Source organism: Helianthus annuus, chromosome 9 (assembly GCF_002127325.2).
Source record: "Helianthus annuus cultivar XRQ/B chromosome 9, HanXRQr2.0-SUNRISE, whole genome shotgun sequence".
Classification (NCBI taxonomy): domain Eukaryota; kingdom Viridiplantae; phylum Streptophyta; class Magnoliopsida; order Asterales; family Asteraceae; genus Helianthus; species Helianthus annuus.
Genome location: NC_035441.2, coordinates 141185937 through 141206140, shown reverse-complemented (window position 1 = coordinate 141206140; position 20204 = coordinate 141185937). Strand labels below are relative to the sequence as shown.

At 37.8% G+C, this 20204-nt stretch overlaps 1 protein-coding gene across 1 annotated transcript; it reads right to left on the bottom strand.

Annotated features, from left to right (window-relative positions):
- Window positions 1-499: 499 nt before the first annotated feature.
- Window positions 500-5165, bottom strand: LOC110878948 (uncharacterized protein At4g22758). Its single transcript, XM_022127346.2, has 2 exons — window positions 4680-5165; window positions 500-891 (listed from the first exon to the last, which is right to left on the bottom strand). The coding sequence occupies exons 1-2, from the start codon at window positions 4918-4920 to the stop codon at window positions 731-733; spliced, it is 402 nt and encodes a 133-aa protein (XP_021983038.1). The 5' UTR covers window positions 4921-5165; the 3' UTR covers window positions 500-730.
- Between the last annotated feature and the right edge of the window lie 15039 nt (window positions 5166-20204).

Below are 20204 nucleotides of genomic sequence, written 5' to 3'. Positions count from 1 at the left end.
TTTTTATAGAAGGCACCCTTTCATATGATCGTACAGACAATATATGCCTAACAATTACAAGAGTGTGACCTTTCAAATATACAATCTCTCGTAAAAATTTTCAATTTTAAAATAAACGGGGACCATCAGTCTAAACTAGGTATCCGAATGTTGACTTACCTTTGTTTAACGACTGGTTGAGTTGAACTAAGTATCGAACTCGAAGGTAATTACATGCAGTGTTTAAAGTTTAAACATGCTAGCAAATTAACAATGGTGGAATACACATATATCTTTAGATAACTAAATTAGGTTGATAATCATTGAATAAAATACTTCTTGGAATTTTATCTCATAAGCTATCTAGTCGATTAATCTATTTACTTTTTATGTATTGTAAATTAACAAAGTTATAATAGTCTGTTTGTAGTTGTAGCATTTTAATTCAATAACATCTTATGATCATGTGGTGAAGATTGAGATTCGATACGAAATTCTGCATATGTGTATAGAGATGTTATGCATGAGAGACACTTTTTACCTCAATAAAATCGCAAATTATTACATCTTAAACATTAAGGTCCAAATCTTAACAAATATGATTACAATGGTGAATAACCACATTTTATTATGCAGATAAAATTCTGCATATGCGTATATCGATGGTATTTTTGAGAAAGTGAACATGTGGTTATTGAGACTCGCGCTCTGCATAATAAACATATCAATATACGAGATTGTATTTTGAATATTACAGAGTTAAAATCTTGAACCATGTCTTCCAACCACGACTCCAACGGTAGCGCGTTATCATATCAGACCGTGAGTCGGTCATATGGGGATGATTCTGCTTCTTGCACATCACAAAAGTCCTTTCATCACAAGACCCCACTACTTCATTCGCTTTCATTGCTGCCGAACAAATTTAGTAACATGGCAAGGTTCTTTATAAAGTATCGAAACAACGAAACAGAAACATTATTAAAAAAATACTTAAAATGGGATACAGATTCAGTACATGTCTATTCATATTTCTTTACTAAGTACAAAACATGCGATAATTTACTGTATCATATTACAAACGCGTTACTTGTATTTATTGTAGAAATCGACTTGTCATAAAAAGAATTTGTAAACTAGATAATATACGAGAAATGAGATGTGACTAAAACACGAAATTTACTAAAGTAACCGAATTTTTTAATAGGGTGTTTTGCATTAGCTTCTTTCTTTTTTTTTCTTTTTTTTTTTTTTTTTTGAGAGATTATCTGATTATGAGGTTTGTAAGATGTAAATAATTAGATATTTATGTTTTACAAAAGCATTAAAGTTTAATTCGATGAAACTTCAAAAGCATGTTAAAAATCAGTTATAATATTTTTGAAATAAATAAATTATAAATTTACTTATAATATTTTGGACGCAAAAATTTTCAAACAAATGACTGGAATAAAGATTTTGATATATAAAGTCGAATCACTATTTGTTATGCATTACAAAAGATCAATTAGTTATGATCGATACTTGATGAATAACTTTTCTTTTCTTTTTTTGGTTGCATTTTCAGAAGAAGAAAAAAAGTGTTGCATTTGTTTAGGAGTTATTAACAAGAGATTAGATTCCACCTTTCGAAAACAATCATAATAACGTGACCAATGACACTCACAAGAAATTAGATTCCACCTTTCGAAAACAATCATAAGGGTGCACGGGGCGTTCAGCGGGGAGGGCTTCGGTGACCCTAGTCACCGATCGGGAACATCGCCGCCATCCAAGCGAGGACCCGAATCGGTGAGGGTGAGCGGTGTGGAGTCACCGCGTTGGTTTGGCACGATTTTCCAAAATGGACCGTTGTCAAACGGTCAAATTTAAAAAAAAAAATCAATTTTTTTAACAATATAAATATAAACCAACCTAAATCAAATTTTTTACCACACCCACCACTCTCAAACTGACACCCACCACTCTCAAACTCACAAATCTTTCAAATACAACACAAAATGGATTCCAAGTTTCCGTTTCTTTCTACCCTACCCGACTTTCCCGACGATGGAGATGCATCGTCAAGCGATGGTAGCTTAATTTTCTTCCAAAATCTCATCCAACAAGCGGAGCTACTAGACACGGCATCGTCTAGTAAAAAAAAAAAGTAGTCCGTCGAGATTGTGAGGGAGGCCATGAGACACTCATGGCCGATTATTTTGTTGAAAATCCAAAATTTAATGTCGATACTTTTCGTCACAGATTTCGTATGTCCAAGTCTTTGTTCCTAAAAATTGTTAGTGACGTGGAAGCGTATGACGAGTGGTTTAAAAAGGGCTTAGACGGGAGAATGAAGAAAAGTTTCACGCCGTTGCAAAAGGTTACTTCGGCGATTAAACAACTTGCAACCGGTAACCCACCAGACGAAAACGACGAGTATTTAAATATGTCTGAAAGGACCTCTCGTGAGTGCCTTGAATATTTCTGCGAGACGGTCTGTAAAAGGTATGTCGGTGAATTCCTACGTAGACCAACGAGCCACGACGTTCCGCTATTGTATCAGGCTCATGAGGAGAGGCATCACCTACCTGGTATGTTGGGTAGTCTGGATTGTACACACTTCGTCTGGAGAATGTGCCCCACAGAATTGCGTGGACAATACATGAGAGACGATCATCAATACCCGACGGTTATGTTAGAAGCGGTGGTATCTCAAGATTTGTGGATTTGGCATGCTTTTTGTGGCCCGATGGGTTCACAAAACGACATCAACGTGCTGCAACAAACTCCATTATTTCTTGCTCAACGAAACGGAACGGCGCCAAATTGTCCATTTCAAGTGAACAACCACTTATACAAACGCGGGTATTATCTTACTGATGGGATCTACCCTACCTGGTCCGTGTTTGTGAAGTCTTTTCCATATCCTCACGACCCGAATGAAAAAAAGTTCAAGAGGGAACACGAGGCCGCAAGAAAAGATGTGGAACGGGCGTTTGATGTGTTAAAGGCGAAGTGGGGAATACTAAATCGTCCAATGCGTTCGACAACGGTGAGAAAGATAAGGTCCATCGTGTATACGTGCCTTATTTTACACAACATGATTATAAAAGACGACAGAAGGGCGATAGCACCGGTACATATTCAAGATCCTCCAGTCGAACTCGTCTTCGATGATACAGCTTATAGCGAGCTCATTGACGAAGACACGCATTGGGGACTAAAACACGATCTCGTTGAGCATCTCGGAAGTTTAGATCTGCCTCACCTTGAAGTGAGTTCGGACGACGAGTAGTTTGTTTTTATATTTTTCTAGTTTGAATGTAATTTTTATTTTTCTAGTTTGAATGTATTTTTTATTTTTCTACTTTGAATGTAATTTTTATTTTTCTAGGTTGTTTTTTTTTTAATTTCATGAAATGTCTTTTATTTAATTTTTATTTTTATTAATATTTTTTTAATTTATAAACATGCATAATTTTACAAAAAAAAAAAAAAAAAAAAAAAAATCCAAGTCCTCTAAGAGGGGAGTGCCGCCATCAAAATGGAGTGTTAAGGGAGTTTAAGAGGAGAGTTGACATGACACTAGCTGATTGGTGGTGCGTAAGAGAGGGGACTCCCCTCTTAGGGGGTACGGGGTGCCTTCGGTAAAGGGTATCGGGGAGGGGAAATCCCGATTAGGGGGGTGGCGCCAATGCTTCGGTGAACAAGAGAGAGGATGACAATTGGGTGGCGGCTCACCGAAGGAGAGAGGGGAAAGGTGGTGGGGCCAGCCCACTTTCAACCAATCAATGCTTTTCTTTATTTTTTTTATTTTTTTTTTTTAAAAAAAACCAATTCACCTAATAGGGGAGTGGCGCCATCAAATGGGGGTGTTAGGGGAGTTTAAGAGGGGAGTTGACGTGGCACACGGGGATTGGTTTGGCGTAAGAGAGGGCACTCACCTATTAGGTGTGCACCCCCTTCACCCTTAGGAGAGTGCCCCTTACACCCTAATAATATGACCAATAACACTCTTAATTTTTACTTTCTTTGTCAATGAAAATCTCAATATAACAGTCAGGTAACTCAATTTACCCATAACTTTCAGTAATATCTTTTCTAAAACAAATCACACAATTCTAATTATGATTGGTCAATTGTTCATTTGTGCATATAAAGTTATTTTTTTTTTTTTATGGGTATCCTTAGGTCGTATGTAATGGGGCGCGACCATGGCCATAGCGCCGGTATGGAGCCCCCCACACCGCCCCCCCAGCGCCATGATCAAAAAAAAAAAGAAAAGGCGTGAAAAAAATCGCGGCGCGAGAAGGTGGGGATTTGTTCTCCATTTTCCACTTTGGTCCCTGCATTTTACAATTTGGTCCCTGCATTAAAACACTTTGGTCCCTGCATTTTACACTTTGGTCCCTGCATTTTACACTTTGGTTATGATGAGGTAGGGCTTTATGACTACGGCCTCAAGCCCCATAAAGCCCTGGGGTGACGTGGCATGCCACATGGCGCATAACGCCCCTTTGGGGGCTTTATGACTACACATGCCCTTAGCTTGACTCCTTTAATCATCATCATCTTTTCGCAAAAAAAAAAAATAAATAAATAAATAAAATAGTGATTGGTCAAGGATAACGACTTTTCGCATATGCTTGACTCCTTTATGCATAAACAACTAATCAGCCAAGACGATCAAACAACAAACAAGAATGAACTTTGCTTACCTTCAGATTGATCTGCATTTGATGGATAAAGCAAGAACTTGTTAAAATCGGAGCCAAGAACAGGAAGCCGTCCACTGCGAGCATACATCTTCAGAGACGAATCAATAACTTCCGACACTTTATCATCGTCGTTGACCACAAATCGCAAAGGTCCAGAACTTCCAAGCACATTCACAGTGATCAGAAACCTCTTCTTCTTCACGTTTCCGCTATCACTATTCTTCTTCTTTTTAATCATCATCTTCTCAGTTTTTTTATTTGAAATTGGTAATTTAAAAATCGATAAGTGGATTTAGGGAAGAGGAAGGTGAAATTGAAGTTAGTTCAAGGATCGAGACCGACACAGCGGAAATACCAAGAAGCCATTGAAAAGTTTATAAAATTAGGGTTACGGAAAAGAAGCATGAAACAGAAGTTCATGTGAATCATCCAAAATCTTTCTTACCTTGTTATGGAGAGAGAGATATAGATGTATACACGTAATAAATACTGCAAGTTTATTAATAAATTAATAGCATCAAATGTCATTTAATGTAAGAAATAGTCTTGTTTTTCAATATGAAAACAAAAACCAAGCCGACAAATAATTGAGTATAATTTAACGAATGTGATATAATGTACGTATTTTATAATTTATGTGAAAAGTAGGGGAGGCGTACCTACTATCCACATATAATGTACGTATTTTATAACTTATACAGTAGGTGATAACGAGATTTGAGCATTCATTTTGAATATTGATTCTGACCTTTTGAATTTAGATAGCAATTAGAATTAAAAAAAATAAGGAAGTTAATTAAAAAAGATCTGATTTTTTGGATTACCATATAAAATTAGTAAAATTATTTAAATTTCACGATAAAATCACAGAATTTTTTGCAGAAGAAGGTGTCTTGAGCCAGAAAAGAGTGCCATTAGGTGGTCACCAACATTGTTTTCATATCTAGGTAAATAGCTGTTTCATTCAGCGACCTTGAAGATCATTTTCTGCAAAAAGTTAGAGGTTCTGCAAAAGCTGCACAAAGTAATGAAAGTCGCTGATTGATATAACAACCTTCTGAAAGTCGCCAATTGATATAACAATCCTTCTGAAAGTTGCCAATTGATATAACAATCTTTCTGAAAGTCGCTGATTCATATAACAATCCTTCTGAAAGTCGCCAATTGATATAACAATCTTTCTGAAAGTCGCTGATTCATATAACAATCCTTCTGAAAGTCGCCAATTCATATAACTTTCTTGTTAATGGCCGCTGAATCATATAGCTTTCTTATTAATGGTGGCTGAATGATATAGCAGTCTTTAAATGGTGCAGCAGGCAGTGGTCACATGTGAGTTTTAATTTCAAATTGGTGCTACGATTACATGCAAGCCTGAGACTGTTGTTTGTAGGAGTCACTGTTTGAACTTGTCTTTTTGCAGGGAGTCACATGTGATTTGAATTTGTGGCCATCGTTCAAGACTACATGCAATATACAGTACCCCTGCATGCATTCTTATGACATGAAATGACTAAAGAATGCAAAGTTTAATTTCATTGTGTAAGGATTCCACTGTTGTGTAAGATTTCCATTGTTCTTCAGTATGGATTCTAAATTTGATACACAGAAACGGGTCTTTAAAGTTGAACATAAAGCAAAGCACAAGCACCACAATTCGTTTCAAACACCTATCAAATGAAGCTTCAAACCTTGCTTTACCAAAAAATTTTCTGTGAACTTTGATCTGCCGAAGATGAGTTTTGAATGTCATCCTGGTCCTCTTAATGCATCGGTGTTGTTTTTGAACAAGGATCACCGGGCGTTTGAGGTATTCAAAAATCCAGAAATGTATAGTAACCCACTAAATATTAAACGATCAGATCGATCATTCTGGCAGCATATGAAAAAAAAATCCGGTTGGTCCAAGGGTAGAAGGTTTAATACGTGCAGCAGGATTCAGTGGGATACTGGAAATTGGGTACCGGTATGTAGACCACGCCATAATAACTACGTTGGTTGAGAGGTGGAGGCCAGAAACTCACACGTTTCACCTTCCTTTTGGCGAAACCACTGTGACATTACTGTGGGGGCTACCAATAGATGGGTTGCCTATATCTGGGGTTGACACTGGTATGACATTGTATACTGTAAGATCCAAGTGTCAAAAGGTGTTGGGCTTTACCCCTGAGGAAGCTGAAGTGAAGGGCAAAAGGGTTAAGTCGACGCGAGTTTTACAAGAAATAAAGTCGAATTTTTTGAAAACCAAGCATCAGATCAAGACTGCCTTTTTCTTGCACGTCAAATAATATTTTATTTGATAGGGTGCACAGTCTTACCGGATAATGCAAACCACCTGATTGATATAAAATTTTTAGAGTTTCTTGAAGACTTGCCCGCATGTTCGGGATATAGTTGGGGCAATGCTGTGTTATCTCACCTTTACAGAAACCTTTGTAACGCTGCAGCACCTAATGCTAAAGCCGTTACTGGCCCAGTTGCGCTTCTACAAGTGTGGGTGTGGGAGAGGTTTCGTTGTTTTGCTCCTGCTATTGCCGAGTTCCACTACAATGCCCCGTTAGCTGCTCGGTAGTCTGAATTGGAAATAATTAAATTTGTTTTTTGGTATGTATATAACACTATGTTAATTTATTATTTATCTTTGTAGGTGGAAGGGAAGCTTAACCTGTACAGAGGTTCCCACACATTGCCTGAGAACATATAGATCTCAGCTGCAATTTATGACCGAGGCAACGGTATGGTTGTTAGTTGTTAACATATAAAATTTAAGTTTGTTTGAACACGTTTCTTAAGATTGATTTTTTTTTTGTTTCAGTTTAATTGGAGACCATACGACGACATTGTGGGTAGACTCCCCGATATATGTCGGAGTGGTATGGGAATTTGGCGGAGTTGTTGCCCTCTGCTATACTACTCGGTTGTGGAGCATCACTATCCTCAACGAGTGATGAGACTGTTTGACATGTTCCAGTATATACATAACCCAATTGCCATAGATAATACTGAGCATGCCAGGCTTCATTCCATGAACCGGTGCGGGAAAACCGGGTGGAACTGGACAACTCGTCACGAACCGTATGTTCGTGGGTGGGAGGCACGTCATCAAAACTTGGTCACCGGGGAACTCATCACATCTGTTTCCGTTGCCAATGATTACATGGCGTGGTACATGCAACATACCGTGTTATATCTGACGAACCCACGGTTGCCAGCTGGCCCTACGAGCGGTTTTCAAGACGAAGGAGCAAGGGTCCAAATGATGGTATATACAAGTTTAAAATTATTCAAAGTTACCTTTTTATTGTTAGTATAAAAAATAATTATTAATTTTTTTTTGCAGTCGGAGACGATGGGTCTAATTCACCGATCTCAAGATCTGGACGTTATTCAGGGTGCGGCGTATCGGGCCCTTGAGATGTCTAATATTCCAGAATACACACAATATCCGAGTCATCTGACACAGGAGCCGGTGGACCTTGTTTCATATCCTCGTACACAGAGGTTAGGGAGGCCACGACGTCGTGGTCGTGGTGGTAGAAACGTTCAAGAGCCCGGGACATCAAATTGGGGCACAAACTTCGAAACAGGGGGGATCAAGATCTGGTGTTAACGAAAATGAAAATTTTGCGGGAAACTTTGGTGGGTCACAAAACGTTGGCACTATGTTTGCGGACGCTAATCTAGCGGCAAACAATGATAATACTGAGCCATGGCAGTCAATGTTGGCTACGGCATGCATCTCCGGCGGTTATGACGTCGCTGACTTATTGGACCTCCAAGAAAATGATATGGGTAACAACAATCAGTTTGTGGACCCAAACATAAGTCAGGCAGGGTTTCTTATCCCCTCGCCACATATCATGGACCCCAACATAAGTCAGGCAGGGTTTGTTACCCCCGCGTCACAGATGATCACCTTTATACAGAGACCCAAACAGACTATCAGTCCTGGGCCCAAAACCAAAGTAACGAAGATCACCGGAACAGTGTTGGTATTACCTTCTCACAACCAAGGCAAGGATATGAAGTTGGAGATGAAGGTGTATCAGCCCACCGTATAAAACCACAATCTTTCTTCTGTAAAAACACAACAAACAGGAAATAGCCAATTAATTAACTTCAATCAACTATAATTTTAACTTACACAGCATAAGAAGCGGCGATTTGGATTAGCTTCAGTCTTTGAAATCTTGTACCAAGTCGCTGCACCACATGAACAGAGGAATTGAGAAGCTTCCCCGCCCTGAGATGATTTCTTGTTGGAGCTTGCAGCGGATTTTTGAGATATCTTCAGGTTGTATCGATTTAGGGAATGAGGTATTTATATATGTTTATCATTAAGGGTATAAAGGAAATTTCACATTTTTTAACCAATATGCATTTTTCTCAAAAAGAAAAATGATTTTTAATTGAATTTCCACCCACTATAAATACCCCCACCATAGGGAATGAGAACTCCACAAAAACCACAACCATCTTTATGGCAAACCAAGGTGACAATCAAGTAGCTGATGAGCAAAACAATTCGCATGTGGTCTAGAGAACCTCATTTTCGATTCTAAACAAATTAAGACGTCCAAGCGGTCGTTCTAACACTTCGTGTTTTCCAAAGCCGCCCCGAAACGTTATCCTAAATAACCCCGGGTCGTCTGCTCAGTCGAGTAAACCTGGTGGCAGCCCTCCAGAAAGAAAAAATTTTGCATTTCCAACCGAAAAGTCCGAAAATGTCAAGGGATGCTGTTGATTTTTACCTAAAGGGGGATTCCCCTTTTTGTTATTCTCGCTTTTTAGGGGAAATACGGCTACCTAGAAGCTTTTGGGGTAGCCTACTAGGCTACGAATCTAATGCATGCCTAAATGACATTGTAATTCCAATCCTACCACTATTAATTTTTATTATACAAATCACTAATTAGATATATTATTTTTATGGCAGCATGTTCAAGCGTGGACGTTAAGGCTGATGCGGCTACGACAGTCTAAACTTTTAAAAGACCCGTCAAGGAAATTGCGTTGGACGGTTTTACCTCCGCAATTTTTTGAAGACGTGTGTTATATGAAGGATTGTTTAAGAGCGGTAGACATGGCGGGAAGGAAGAAACTGTACCCTCCATTTTGGGAGGTTGATTATTTGTATATTCCGATATGGATTAAGCAGGAGGTACTGGTTACTATTTCGTGTTGATATGTTTAACATGGAAATAACACAATATTGGACTGATAAAAGATGGGGAAATGAAAAACGACGGCTGGTTGAAAACGTCATGGACATTTTTCCAATTTTCTTCAAGCATTTTCTTGACCAAATCCACTTTGGGCGAAACTCGAGATACTACACAAAGAAAAAAGTTTCATTTGGTTTTGTTCAAGATGGTGTGCCTCAGGACAATGGTAACATTGCTAATTCAGGGGTGCTTATCTGTATGATGATGGAGAACCTTGTAAGAGGCAAGTCGCTCATTGATGAAACTGACGTAGAAGAGACTTGTATCAACTACCGTCGCCACATGGCTAACGAGCTTTATAGATGGCGTTGTATGTAGGATGAATGTTGTTTCGGTTTATGAATTGTGCTTTCGTACTATCTTTATAATAAAATTTTAATGTTTCGTCATATTCTTGCATTTATGCTTTTTGACAAAAAGGGTCATCCTTGCCTTTTCTAGGTCTGTTTTCTCACCGGTGCGTCGCCGGTCACCGTCACCGGGTTTCTCGGTGTCCTATGCTAGGGTGAATAAGGACTTGGGCGAGTGGCGTCGTCTCGCCGGAGGTCGCTTCCTCTCGTTTGGGGGGGAGGGGGCCAAAACGGCCTAAAAGCCATTTTTTGCTTTTTGACAAAAAGGGCCATCCTTGCCTTTTCTGGGTCTGTTTTCTCACTGGTTCGTCGCAGGCCACCGTCACCGGGTTTCGTCGTGTCTTATGCTAGGGTGAATAAGGACTTGGGTGAGTTGCGTCGTCTCGCCGGAGGTCGTTTCCTCTCGTTGGGGGGGGGGGGGGGGGCAAAAACGGCCTAAAAGCCATTTTTTGCTTTTTGACAAAAAGGGCCATCCTTGCCGTTTCTGGGTCTGTTTTCTCACCGGTTCGTCACAGGTCACCGTCACCGGGTTTCGTCGTTTCCTATGCTAGGGTGAATAAGGACTTGGGCGAGTAGCGTCGTCTCGCCGGAGGTCGTTTCCTCTCGTTTGGGGGGGCCAAAAGGGGCCTAAAAGCCATTTTTTGCTTTTTGACAATAAAAGTGCCGGATCACGATATTTAATAATTTAAAGCTAATACAAGTACGATAAAGCATTTCATGTTTGGTCTTGAACCTACCACTAAAATTGCTTGTTACATGCCGAAGACAATAATAGTGGTAGGCGTTTGGTTCCCTCCAATCCAGAAGGTTCTCCATCGCATTAATTATCCCGGCATGACGGTCTGATAGAACACAAATTCTACTGTTACAGTATCTGGTGACATATTCCCTCAAATTTTGGAAAAACCAACACCAACTATGAACCGTCTCTTCGTCAACTAGAGCGTACGCCACTGGCATTATGTAGTTGTTGGCGTTTTTGGTTACCGCAACCAACAACTTACCACGGTACCCTCCTTTCAAGTGTGTGCCGTCCACAGAGATGACCGGCTGGCAAGGATGAAACGCGCGAATAGAAGGACCAAATGCCCAAAAAACATATTTGAATGTTGGATATCCTGGAGCCGAGTGCGGGTGATGAAACCATGAAACCACCGTACCAGGGTTTCGAGACTGAAGGCGTAATAGTACTCTGGCAGCTCCTGAAAGTTGCTTGCCCAGGTTCCATATATCCTCTCAATTGCCTTTCTTCGTCCACGCCACGCCTTCATATACGTAACATCGACAGACATCGCTTGCTTTATATTCGTCCTGATGTGTTTCACCTTCAACGCAATGTCTGTACGAATTTGTGGCAGGATGTGTGCAGTGATATCCTTAGATCTAAGGCACCTGTTGTTGTTGCGTACCACTGTGGAATAACAACTGTGGGCAGGCGCCCAGTTGGTAATTTGCCACATGTGTTGGTGTTTCTGTTTTGATGTCGTTGCACGCCATTCACACAAACGAGCATGAGGGAAAGGGTTTTTAAAATTTTTGTTTCTGCTGTAGCATTTAACTTTGCATAAAGTTGGTTTGCTATCCATCACAAAAATTTCCCTTCCACGGCGAATGTTCCATTCTCGGACAGCAAGGTCCACCTCCTGTTTAGATTTGAAATACATGCCGAGACGTATCTGTTTTACTTTTGGATTCCATACGTCCATTGGATTATCTTCATAATTCGGACACATGTAATCCCTAAGTTCCTCGTCCTCGTCTGGGTCGACATGTGACCCTGGAATGATAGGCCTCGACTAAGCCAGGGTCAACTCAGTGTGTTGGTTGACTGCAGCCTCGTCGTCAGAAGTGCCATCGTCGGATGGTGGTGCCTCTTCACTCTCAGAACTTTCTTCGGTGCTGCAACTTTTCGAATCATCAAAACCATCATTAATGTTGTCACTGACCACAAACTGGGAGGACGGACCTACTATGTTATCAACAGGAGGCATGAAGTGGTGTTCTTGAGTTGTTTGCCCGTATCCCTCGTCATCTTCATCGGAATCTTGGGTGTCAACAACATTACGTTGTGTAATGTCATGCAGAAGGTTTGTGAAACTCATGTGTTGGACAGGACTGACTGCCTCCCACTGAACATAGATCTCGGCAATGAAGTTTCCATCCGATACTTCTGCTAAATAGTTCATCATTTCAACACCATCATCGTTGAAAATTTTTGTTGTCTTAGATTTGCCCTGAAACGTGTACCCTAGTAACAATGAAAGGCGCACCGATTCTTTCTGTAGTTGAACATGATTACAGATTGAATCCACCAATTGATCATACGACGATTTATGTCGCATAAGGAAAGAGGTTGTTAGCATGGATTGGTCAAACTGAACAGCCCCGTTAACAAAGGAAAACACACCGCCCCAATATAATCTTACGAGGTATGGCCGAAAAGAATCCATGATCTAAGAAAGTGAAATGTTAAGAAATGTTAAGGATTAGTCGGTTGTGTAAGCTGGATTTCGTTTAGTATCTATCTGTTTTAAAGAAACTTAGTGTGGGTTGAGAACCTAATCCAATTGGTATTTATAGTGTTGGAGGAACAAGATAGTTGGTGGAGCCCACCATCTTGTGGGTTAATATACATATAATAATTATTTTTTAATATTCTAAAAAGTAAAAATGTAAGTTCTCTTAAAACAACTTTAAATACATATACGGCACCGTTCGTTTCAACTAGTCAGTTATTCGGATTTTATTATTCGTTTGAAGTAGTTCTAATTTTTTCGTTTGAACCATCATTGAAATTATGTTTACAACGGGTTCGCAACAACAAGGCATGTTACAACACAAAATTTAACAAGGTTATTTATTAGGTAATTCAACAAAATTACAACATTACAATAGGATCTATCAAACTCGCAAATTACATAAATGCAGTACTATTTTAATTACATACAAGCAGAAATACAATGTTACTTCACTTCGTACTATTTTAACAAATCATTTCTAATTGCAAGACTGTTTGTCGGGCTTCCAATTAGAACAGAAATACAGTGAATTTAAACCTGTCCCATTTCTTCGTATATCGAGCTTCCTGATGCAACTTTTTTTGCGAAAGGAAATGAGAGGTCTAAGGTTTAGGATGCTGAGAATTCTGCAACCTCGGTGATGTTCGGCGAACAACATTACAATAGGATCTAAATCTCCTACCGAAAACAGGGGTTATGCCCCCACCAGAAGTTGCAGAATAATTTACGGGAGGAGGTGGTAGATGAGAACAACCTCAGTGTCTGCTAAACCTTTCAGAAGACTCAATAGCAGTTGTAGAAGCATCCACAACAGCAGTTTTTATTATCCTCGTACACCTTACGGGAGGAGATGGTAGATGAGAATGATCGTTCTCCTCCACACAAGATATTCCCACTTGGTATACGAAAATTAAAACTGAGAAAAACATCATGATGAATGACGTCCCGAATGATCCAAGAGCATGATGATACATTGACCAAATTTTCGTATCGCCAGAAATATCAAGAAACGAACATCTTTTATAAAGAACATCATACAGACACAATTGAAAATTCAACATTATATTTTTTTAACAAACACATTATGTTACATACGAATTGTTGTGCATCTATTTATTTGGGTTATAATATGCATACTGAACAATTCAAAACAATTATAAAATTGCAACCTTCATTAACATTGTTTTATGAATCAGCAACCTTATAACATGGCTATATGAATTGGCAACCTTCATTAACATTGATTTATGAATCAGAAACCTTCATTAACATTGTTTTATGAATCAGCAACCTTTTATAACATTGTCCTTCCAATCAGCGACTTATTATAAGTTTGCTTTATGACTTGGCGACTTTCAGCAAGGTGGATATATGATTTGGCGACTTTCAGCAAGCTGGTTATATGATTTGGCGACTTTCAGCAAGGTGGATATATGATTTGGCGACTTTAAACAAGGTTGTTGCATCATTCAGCGACTTTCAGAAGGTTGTATGACCAAACAACGACTTTAAACAAAGTTGTTTCATCATTCAGCGACTTTCAGAAACTTGTGAAGCTTTTGCAGAACATTCAGCTTTTTGCAGAAAATGACTTACAAGGTCGCTGATTGGAACCGCTACTTACCTAGAGATGAAAACAATATTGGTGACCACCTAATGGCACTCTTTTGGGGTTTAAACCCCCTACTTCTGCAAAAAATTCAAAATCACATACCCTTCCATCAAATTTTGTTACACACGCACTTAAACCTTGGGTCAAATGATTGATCACATACACTTCCATAACATAATAGGAGGTGAAAGAAGGGCGTGTTTAGAGCATTCACAAAATGCTGAGATAGCTCTGTCCAAAAATTCCAAAACACCCCAATTCCGAACGAGCAGTGATGTGACCACGACGGGCTACACACACAAAATAATAAAATAATGTTTTGGTTTTTAACATGAGAAGGAAAACGTAGCACTCATGTCAAAAAATAGAAACAAAATTTATAGTGAGAAACTAGGGGAGGCGTACCTCCTGTCCACAAATAACGTTTGTATTTTATGATCTTATTCGCAGGTTCGGTTCTAGTTGTAGATGGAAAAAAAATCTTCTACTAGCGGTCATCATGGCCACTGTTTGGAGATTATGGTACGCGTAGAACCTTAAAGTGTTTGAAGGCCAATTCCTCCCGGTTAAAAAGGTGATGGACCTAATAAAAGAAGACGTGTTCGTTTGGTTAAGTCATAGATCTAAAATTCATTTCTTTGTGTGGGATATCTGGCTTAATTTTGATGTCGTGAGTCTTCTGTAATTTTGTTTTGATCCTTTTGTTTCCAGATTTTGTTGTATATTCTACAACTTCTTGTTGGGCGCGTGCTCTCTCGCTATATATATATAGTGTTTCGTCGTTCAAAAAAGGTGATACAAGATTAAGTATTCATTTTTTGAATGTTTATTCTGATCTTTGAATTTAGATAGGATTTAGAATTTAAAGAAAGTAAATTATTTGATAAAAGAATATTGATTTTTTGGATTACATATAAAATTAGTTAAATTATTTTATTTGAACAATAAAATCACATAACTCTACCAACATATATTGTTATATACAATATAAAGAAAAGAAAAAATGAATGGACCAACAAATCAGGATTTTTTTTATATAAGTTTCATCTTCATTTTTTTATATTATATAGAGTAAACCTCAATTTTTCATCCTATGGTTTTTTAAAAATAACACTATTAGTCCAATAGTTTATTTTTTTACATTTATCATTCAATAACTTTATTTGTATTTCAGTTTTAGTCAGGCAACTTAACACCATTTGTTTTCACTATTAAATCAATGTGAAAAGACAACAATACCCCTCGACCAAAATTGTTATTATAAAACTATTATTATTATTATCATAAAATTAACATAAAATCCCTCCCATGTCCTCTCCACCTTATCGACTTCAACCACTGTTACACATCCACCCCCCCCCCCCTCCAACCACGACCACTACTTACCATTTACTACCCACCTCTGCCATCCACCGCATTCAACAGCCTCCATCTTCATCACCCACCACAACCCCTGCATCGTTATCACCACCACCACACCACACCAAACCGAACCGAACCACTCCACCTCTACCAACGGACAACTCCACCATTGTCCCCAAAACCATGACGGATCTGTCCCCAACACTTGGATTTATCCTTGAACCAACCATTACCACCCAACCAATAGCCATCGAAACCAGGCACTATCAACCTATTGGATCTGTGGCCGGCGGTGACGGTGGCGAGTAAGTTTTGGTTTTGGTGGATCTGGTGAGTAGGTCTGTGTGATTTTGTATTCTGTGTGTGAGTGAAAAAATGAGAAGATGAATTAGAGGGTACCGGGTGTGGGAAATAGGTGAAGGTGTATTTTAGGGTTTGATATTAGCGTTTGATATTAGCGTTTTAGGTGGGGTTGATGATGGAAATAAAAAAGAATAACACAGACGAGGTTGGTGGTGGTTTAGGGGTTGGACAAAGCCAGATTGATGGTGGTGGTGGCGGTAGGTGGTGATGGCGCCTATGCCTGTATATGTGAAAGTGTCTATATATATATATATATATATATAGGGTCAGGATTTAGAGAAAACAGTGAAAAGAGTGAGAACGGTGAGAACGATTATGGATCGTCCGATCAAAACAACCCATGGACTAGATTGCGCGGTGGCGTTTTCGTAAATAACATGAATATTATTATGTGGGACCTGCTTCATTAAGGGTAAAAGGGTCTTTTACCCCTCATATCCAAAACGCCATCAAATGATAAAACGCCATACAAAAAAATAAAACGTCATTAAAAACAAAACGCCAAAAATTAAAAATAAAACGCGTTGAATATTACAGGAAGATGAAACAACACAAATAACTGAATTTCAGTTATTAACATTTATTAGAAGAAATTCCCTCCTAAATTACGCGCCAAAAACATCATTATATAAACAAACGTAAAACATAGCTTCCATAATCACTTCAATCTATCCATTTTCTGCACAAAAAAAAAAATCGTTAACCAAAAACGCCAACTTAAACAAAACGCTAAAAATGGCAACAATCGTTTCGTGGAGATACACTCTGGGAATCAGGCGATACGTCCTCAATTTTGACAACAGAAGGAGGGTGTATGTTAAGACGGCTAGGGCAATTCTGAAGATGGAAGAAGAGATACAGAGGCAAATCTTATCCATTGGCATCGCTCTAGACAACGAATGCCATGAAACGCATATGCTTATGAAAGCATTAACCAGCAAATTTGGACCAATCAAAGGAGATGTGAAGCCAGACCCTATCATGACATCATGGCGTTTTGATGATGAAACAGACATGGTGACAGTTACATACGACAGCGGAGAACAGGAAGTCTACTGGCTAGAGAACATCATGACAAAGCAGCGACTAGATTTCATGGAAGAATTGCATAACGCCATTTGTACCAACACAGAAATAGACTCAAAATTGGAGTTAATGCAAGACATATTCAGGTGGAGGCTTCAGAATCTTCAGGAATAAGAAACTGATGAAGGTGAATGTGATGACATGGATGAAGATCAAGATGAAGACTCCGAGGAGGAAGAAGAATACAAAAGTGATGGATACTATTCAGATAAAGGATCTTCTGACGAAGAATTTTAATTTTTTTTTCTCTTTTTTTTCTTCTATGTAATCTTTTTTTAAGATAATTAAATGATATATTTCTATCTTTATTAGAAAAACGCCAAAATAATAATAAAAATGGTTAACCCTAACAAAACGCCAAAAAATAACAAAAAATATTTTTCCTGCTTAATATTTTATTTACTCCGTCATTGTATTTTGTCATGTTGGTCTACATAAGGCCATTTAAAAAAAACGCCAAACTCAGAAGATGGGACAGTAAATACAAAAAACAGTAACTGAAAAGACAGTTACTTTATTACTATCATTTATTACAATAAAAAGTCCCGCCTAAACTACGCGCCGAAAAACTCCTATAAGAGAGGGGTCTATACACAATGAAATTAATCACACCCAGAAAAACACAAAAACGCCATATCCTCTAGAAATCACTCATTTAAAACGCCACAAATGTCAAAGCTTTCACTGAAATGGATCATTTTTCTGGGGGGGGGTTAACTCAATAATATTTTGCTGGATGAGATGGATAAATATTCAAGAAAAAGAGACTGATGACAGTGATATGCCATCATGTGAGCTTTGTTCTTGATGATTATAGGCATGGAAGAAAGGGTTCAACACAAGTGTAAAATGCTATTTTGGACTCCATTATTACAAATAGCATCAAGCAAGAGTTGATCTTCAATGACATGCCACCAAACAAGAATATCACACCAAAAAAAGGATGCCACTAAACAGCTTCTTCTGAAAAAGACGAGGTTTATGTAGGAAAGTTGGCATCTAGCTAAAGTATTCAAAAAAGGTTCAAAGCGCCAAAACAAATTCAAGAAGATAGAGGCTGATGACAGTGAAGATTCGGAAGAGAAAATTAGATTACCATTTTTTATTATTTTTGTTTTCATTTTATATTGTTTTGATATCAAGTTATATGTTGGTTTGTTATCTAAGTCTCTATAAATAAAATACATTATTATATAAAACGCCAAAAACTACAAACATCAAAACGCTAGAAGTATGAAAACTGGGAGAACAGCTGTTGGCAAAACGCCTGGTAAAAGGGTATTAAACGCCAAAAAATTCACTAAATGCCAAAAAAAATTGGTCTTATTGTAATATTATGCAAATATTAGTGACTCGTAGTGAATTATTATACAAAACGCCATAAACGCCAGAAAAATTAATCAGAAAACGCTATAACGCCAAAAATTATATATGTGACACAAAAACAATTAATTCAACGCCAAAAAGTTTAAAAAATACAATTAACGCCAAAAAAAACATAGACGCCATAAAACATTATACCGCGTTGGGAAATAAAAGAAGAATGAAAAGACAAAAAAGACCCTCCGCTCTTCTCTATGCCGCGGGACACGTGTTGGGCCAGGATGCGTTCTCACCGTTCTTACACTTTTGAGCGTTTTCTCCTGATCCCGTTTCTATCTATCTATCTATATATATATATGGTTTAAATGAGAAGAAAAATTTTGTGAGAATAAAAAGAATAAGTTTTAAACCAATAGAAATGCTCCATTTTAGTTCATTTAATATGTGTATTTAATGTTATTAATAAGGGCATATAGGTAAATTTCTAATTGTAATTAATTAGCTAACTTATTAAACTTGTAAATCCCATTGTAAATATACTCTTTCAAGATAAAATAATTTAGGGTGAAGGACAATTTTCGACATGTGTAGGATAAATTTTAGTATGTGTAGGATAAATTCTTAAACGTGTATGATAAATTTAGATATGCGTAGGGTAAATTTTGGTTAGTGTAAGATATATGTAGGATAAATTTTGAAATGTGTAGGATAAAATATTTTTTGCTTTATTAATGAGAGATAACATAATTAATGGAAGGGGTTATAAACTATTTAATGTTTTACCATTATGTCCTTTTTTCTTTTTCTTCTCACATTAAATTTCTTCTCAAATGAACCTTCCCCTATATATATATATATATATATATAGAGAGAGAGAGAGAGTAGGAGTTGGGTGGAAAGTCTATTTTTCCTAGAAAGTCTAGGAAGGAATAAGAATTGGACATGTGTCATTGAGGGATTTTAAGTAGAAGGGCTATCATGTAATTTCACATTTTAATTTTATTTTTGGAATGTATCTTCATTAACTAAAATTCCATGATTTTCGGAATTTTTATTATTTTCGAATTCAAATCTGGAAGTCAATGTGTTTATCTGAAAACTATCAGCATGTTCTTAGTGATGTGTGTTACCAGTCAGAGAGGTTGAAGTCAGTGTGTTTTAACACTCTGAAGTCAATATATAATTAGGTTGTGTTTTAACAGTTCTTTTGCATTTTAACAATCTGAATGTGTTTTATGTTATTGTCTATGTCACATTACATCGCATATTCCATTGTTCAGAAGATTACTGGAATTTATCAGCATGTTCTTGGTGCTGTGTTTTAACAATTTACAGGGCTAAAGTCAATTTTTTTTATAGATCCCACAATATAAAGATGGTAAAACACAGGGTATGAATCTGATTGCTGTTAAAACACAACTGTATGAATCTGAATGCTAAAACACAACTGTATAAATCTGATTGTTGTTAAAACACAACTGTATGAATCTGAATGCTAAAACCCAAGTGTATGAATCTGCTTGCTGTTAAAACACAACTGTATGAATCTGTTTGCTGTTAAAACACAACTGTATGAATCTGAATGCTAAAACACAATTGTATGAATCTGCTTGCTGTTAAAACCCATCTGTATGAATCTGGATGCTAAAACACAACTGTATGAATCTGAATGCTAAAACACAACT

Excerpts from the sequence above, each read along its gene's own strand:
- LOC110878948 (XM_022127346.2), bottom strand. The coding sequence starts at position 4,920 with ATGATGATTAAAAAGAAGAAGAATAGTGATAGCGGAAACGTGAAGAAG. Across the intron at positions 892-4,679 it reads AAATGCAGATCAATCTGAAG|CAATGAAAGCGAATGAAGTA; the intron begins GTAAGCAAAGTT and ends TTTGTTCGGCAG.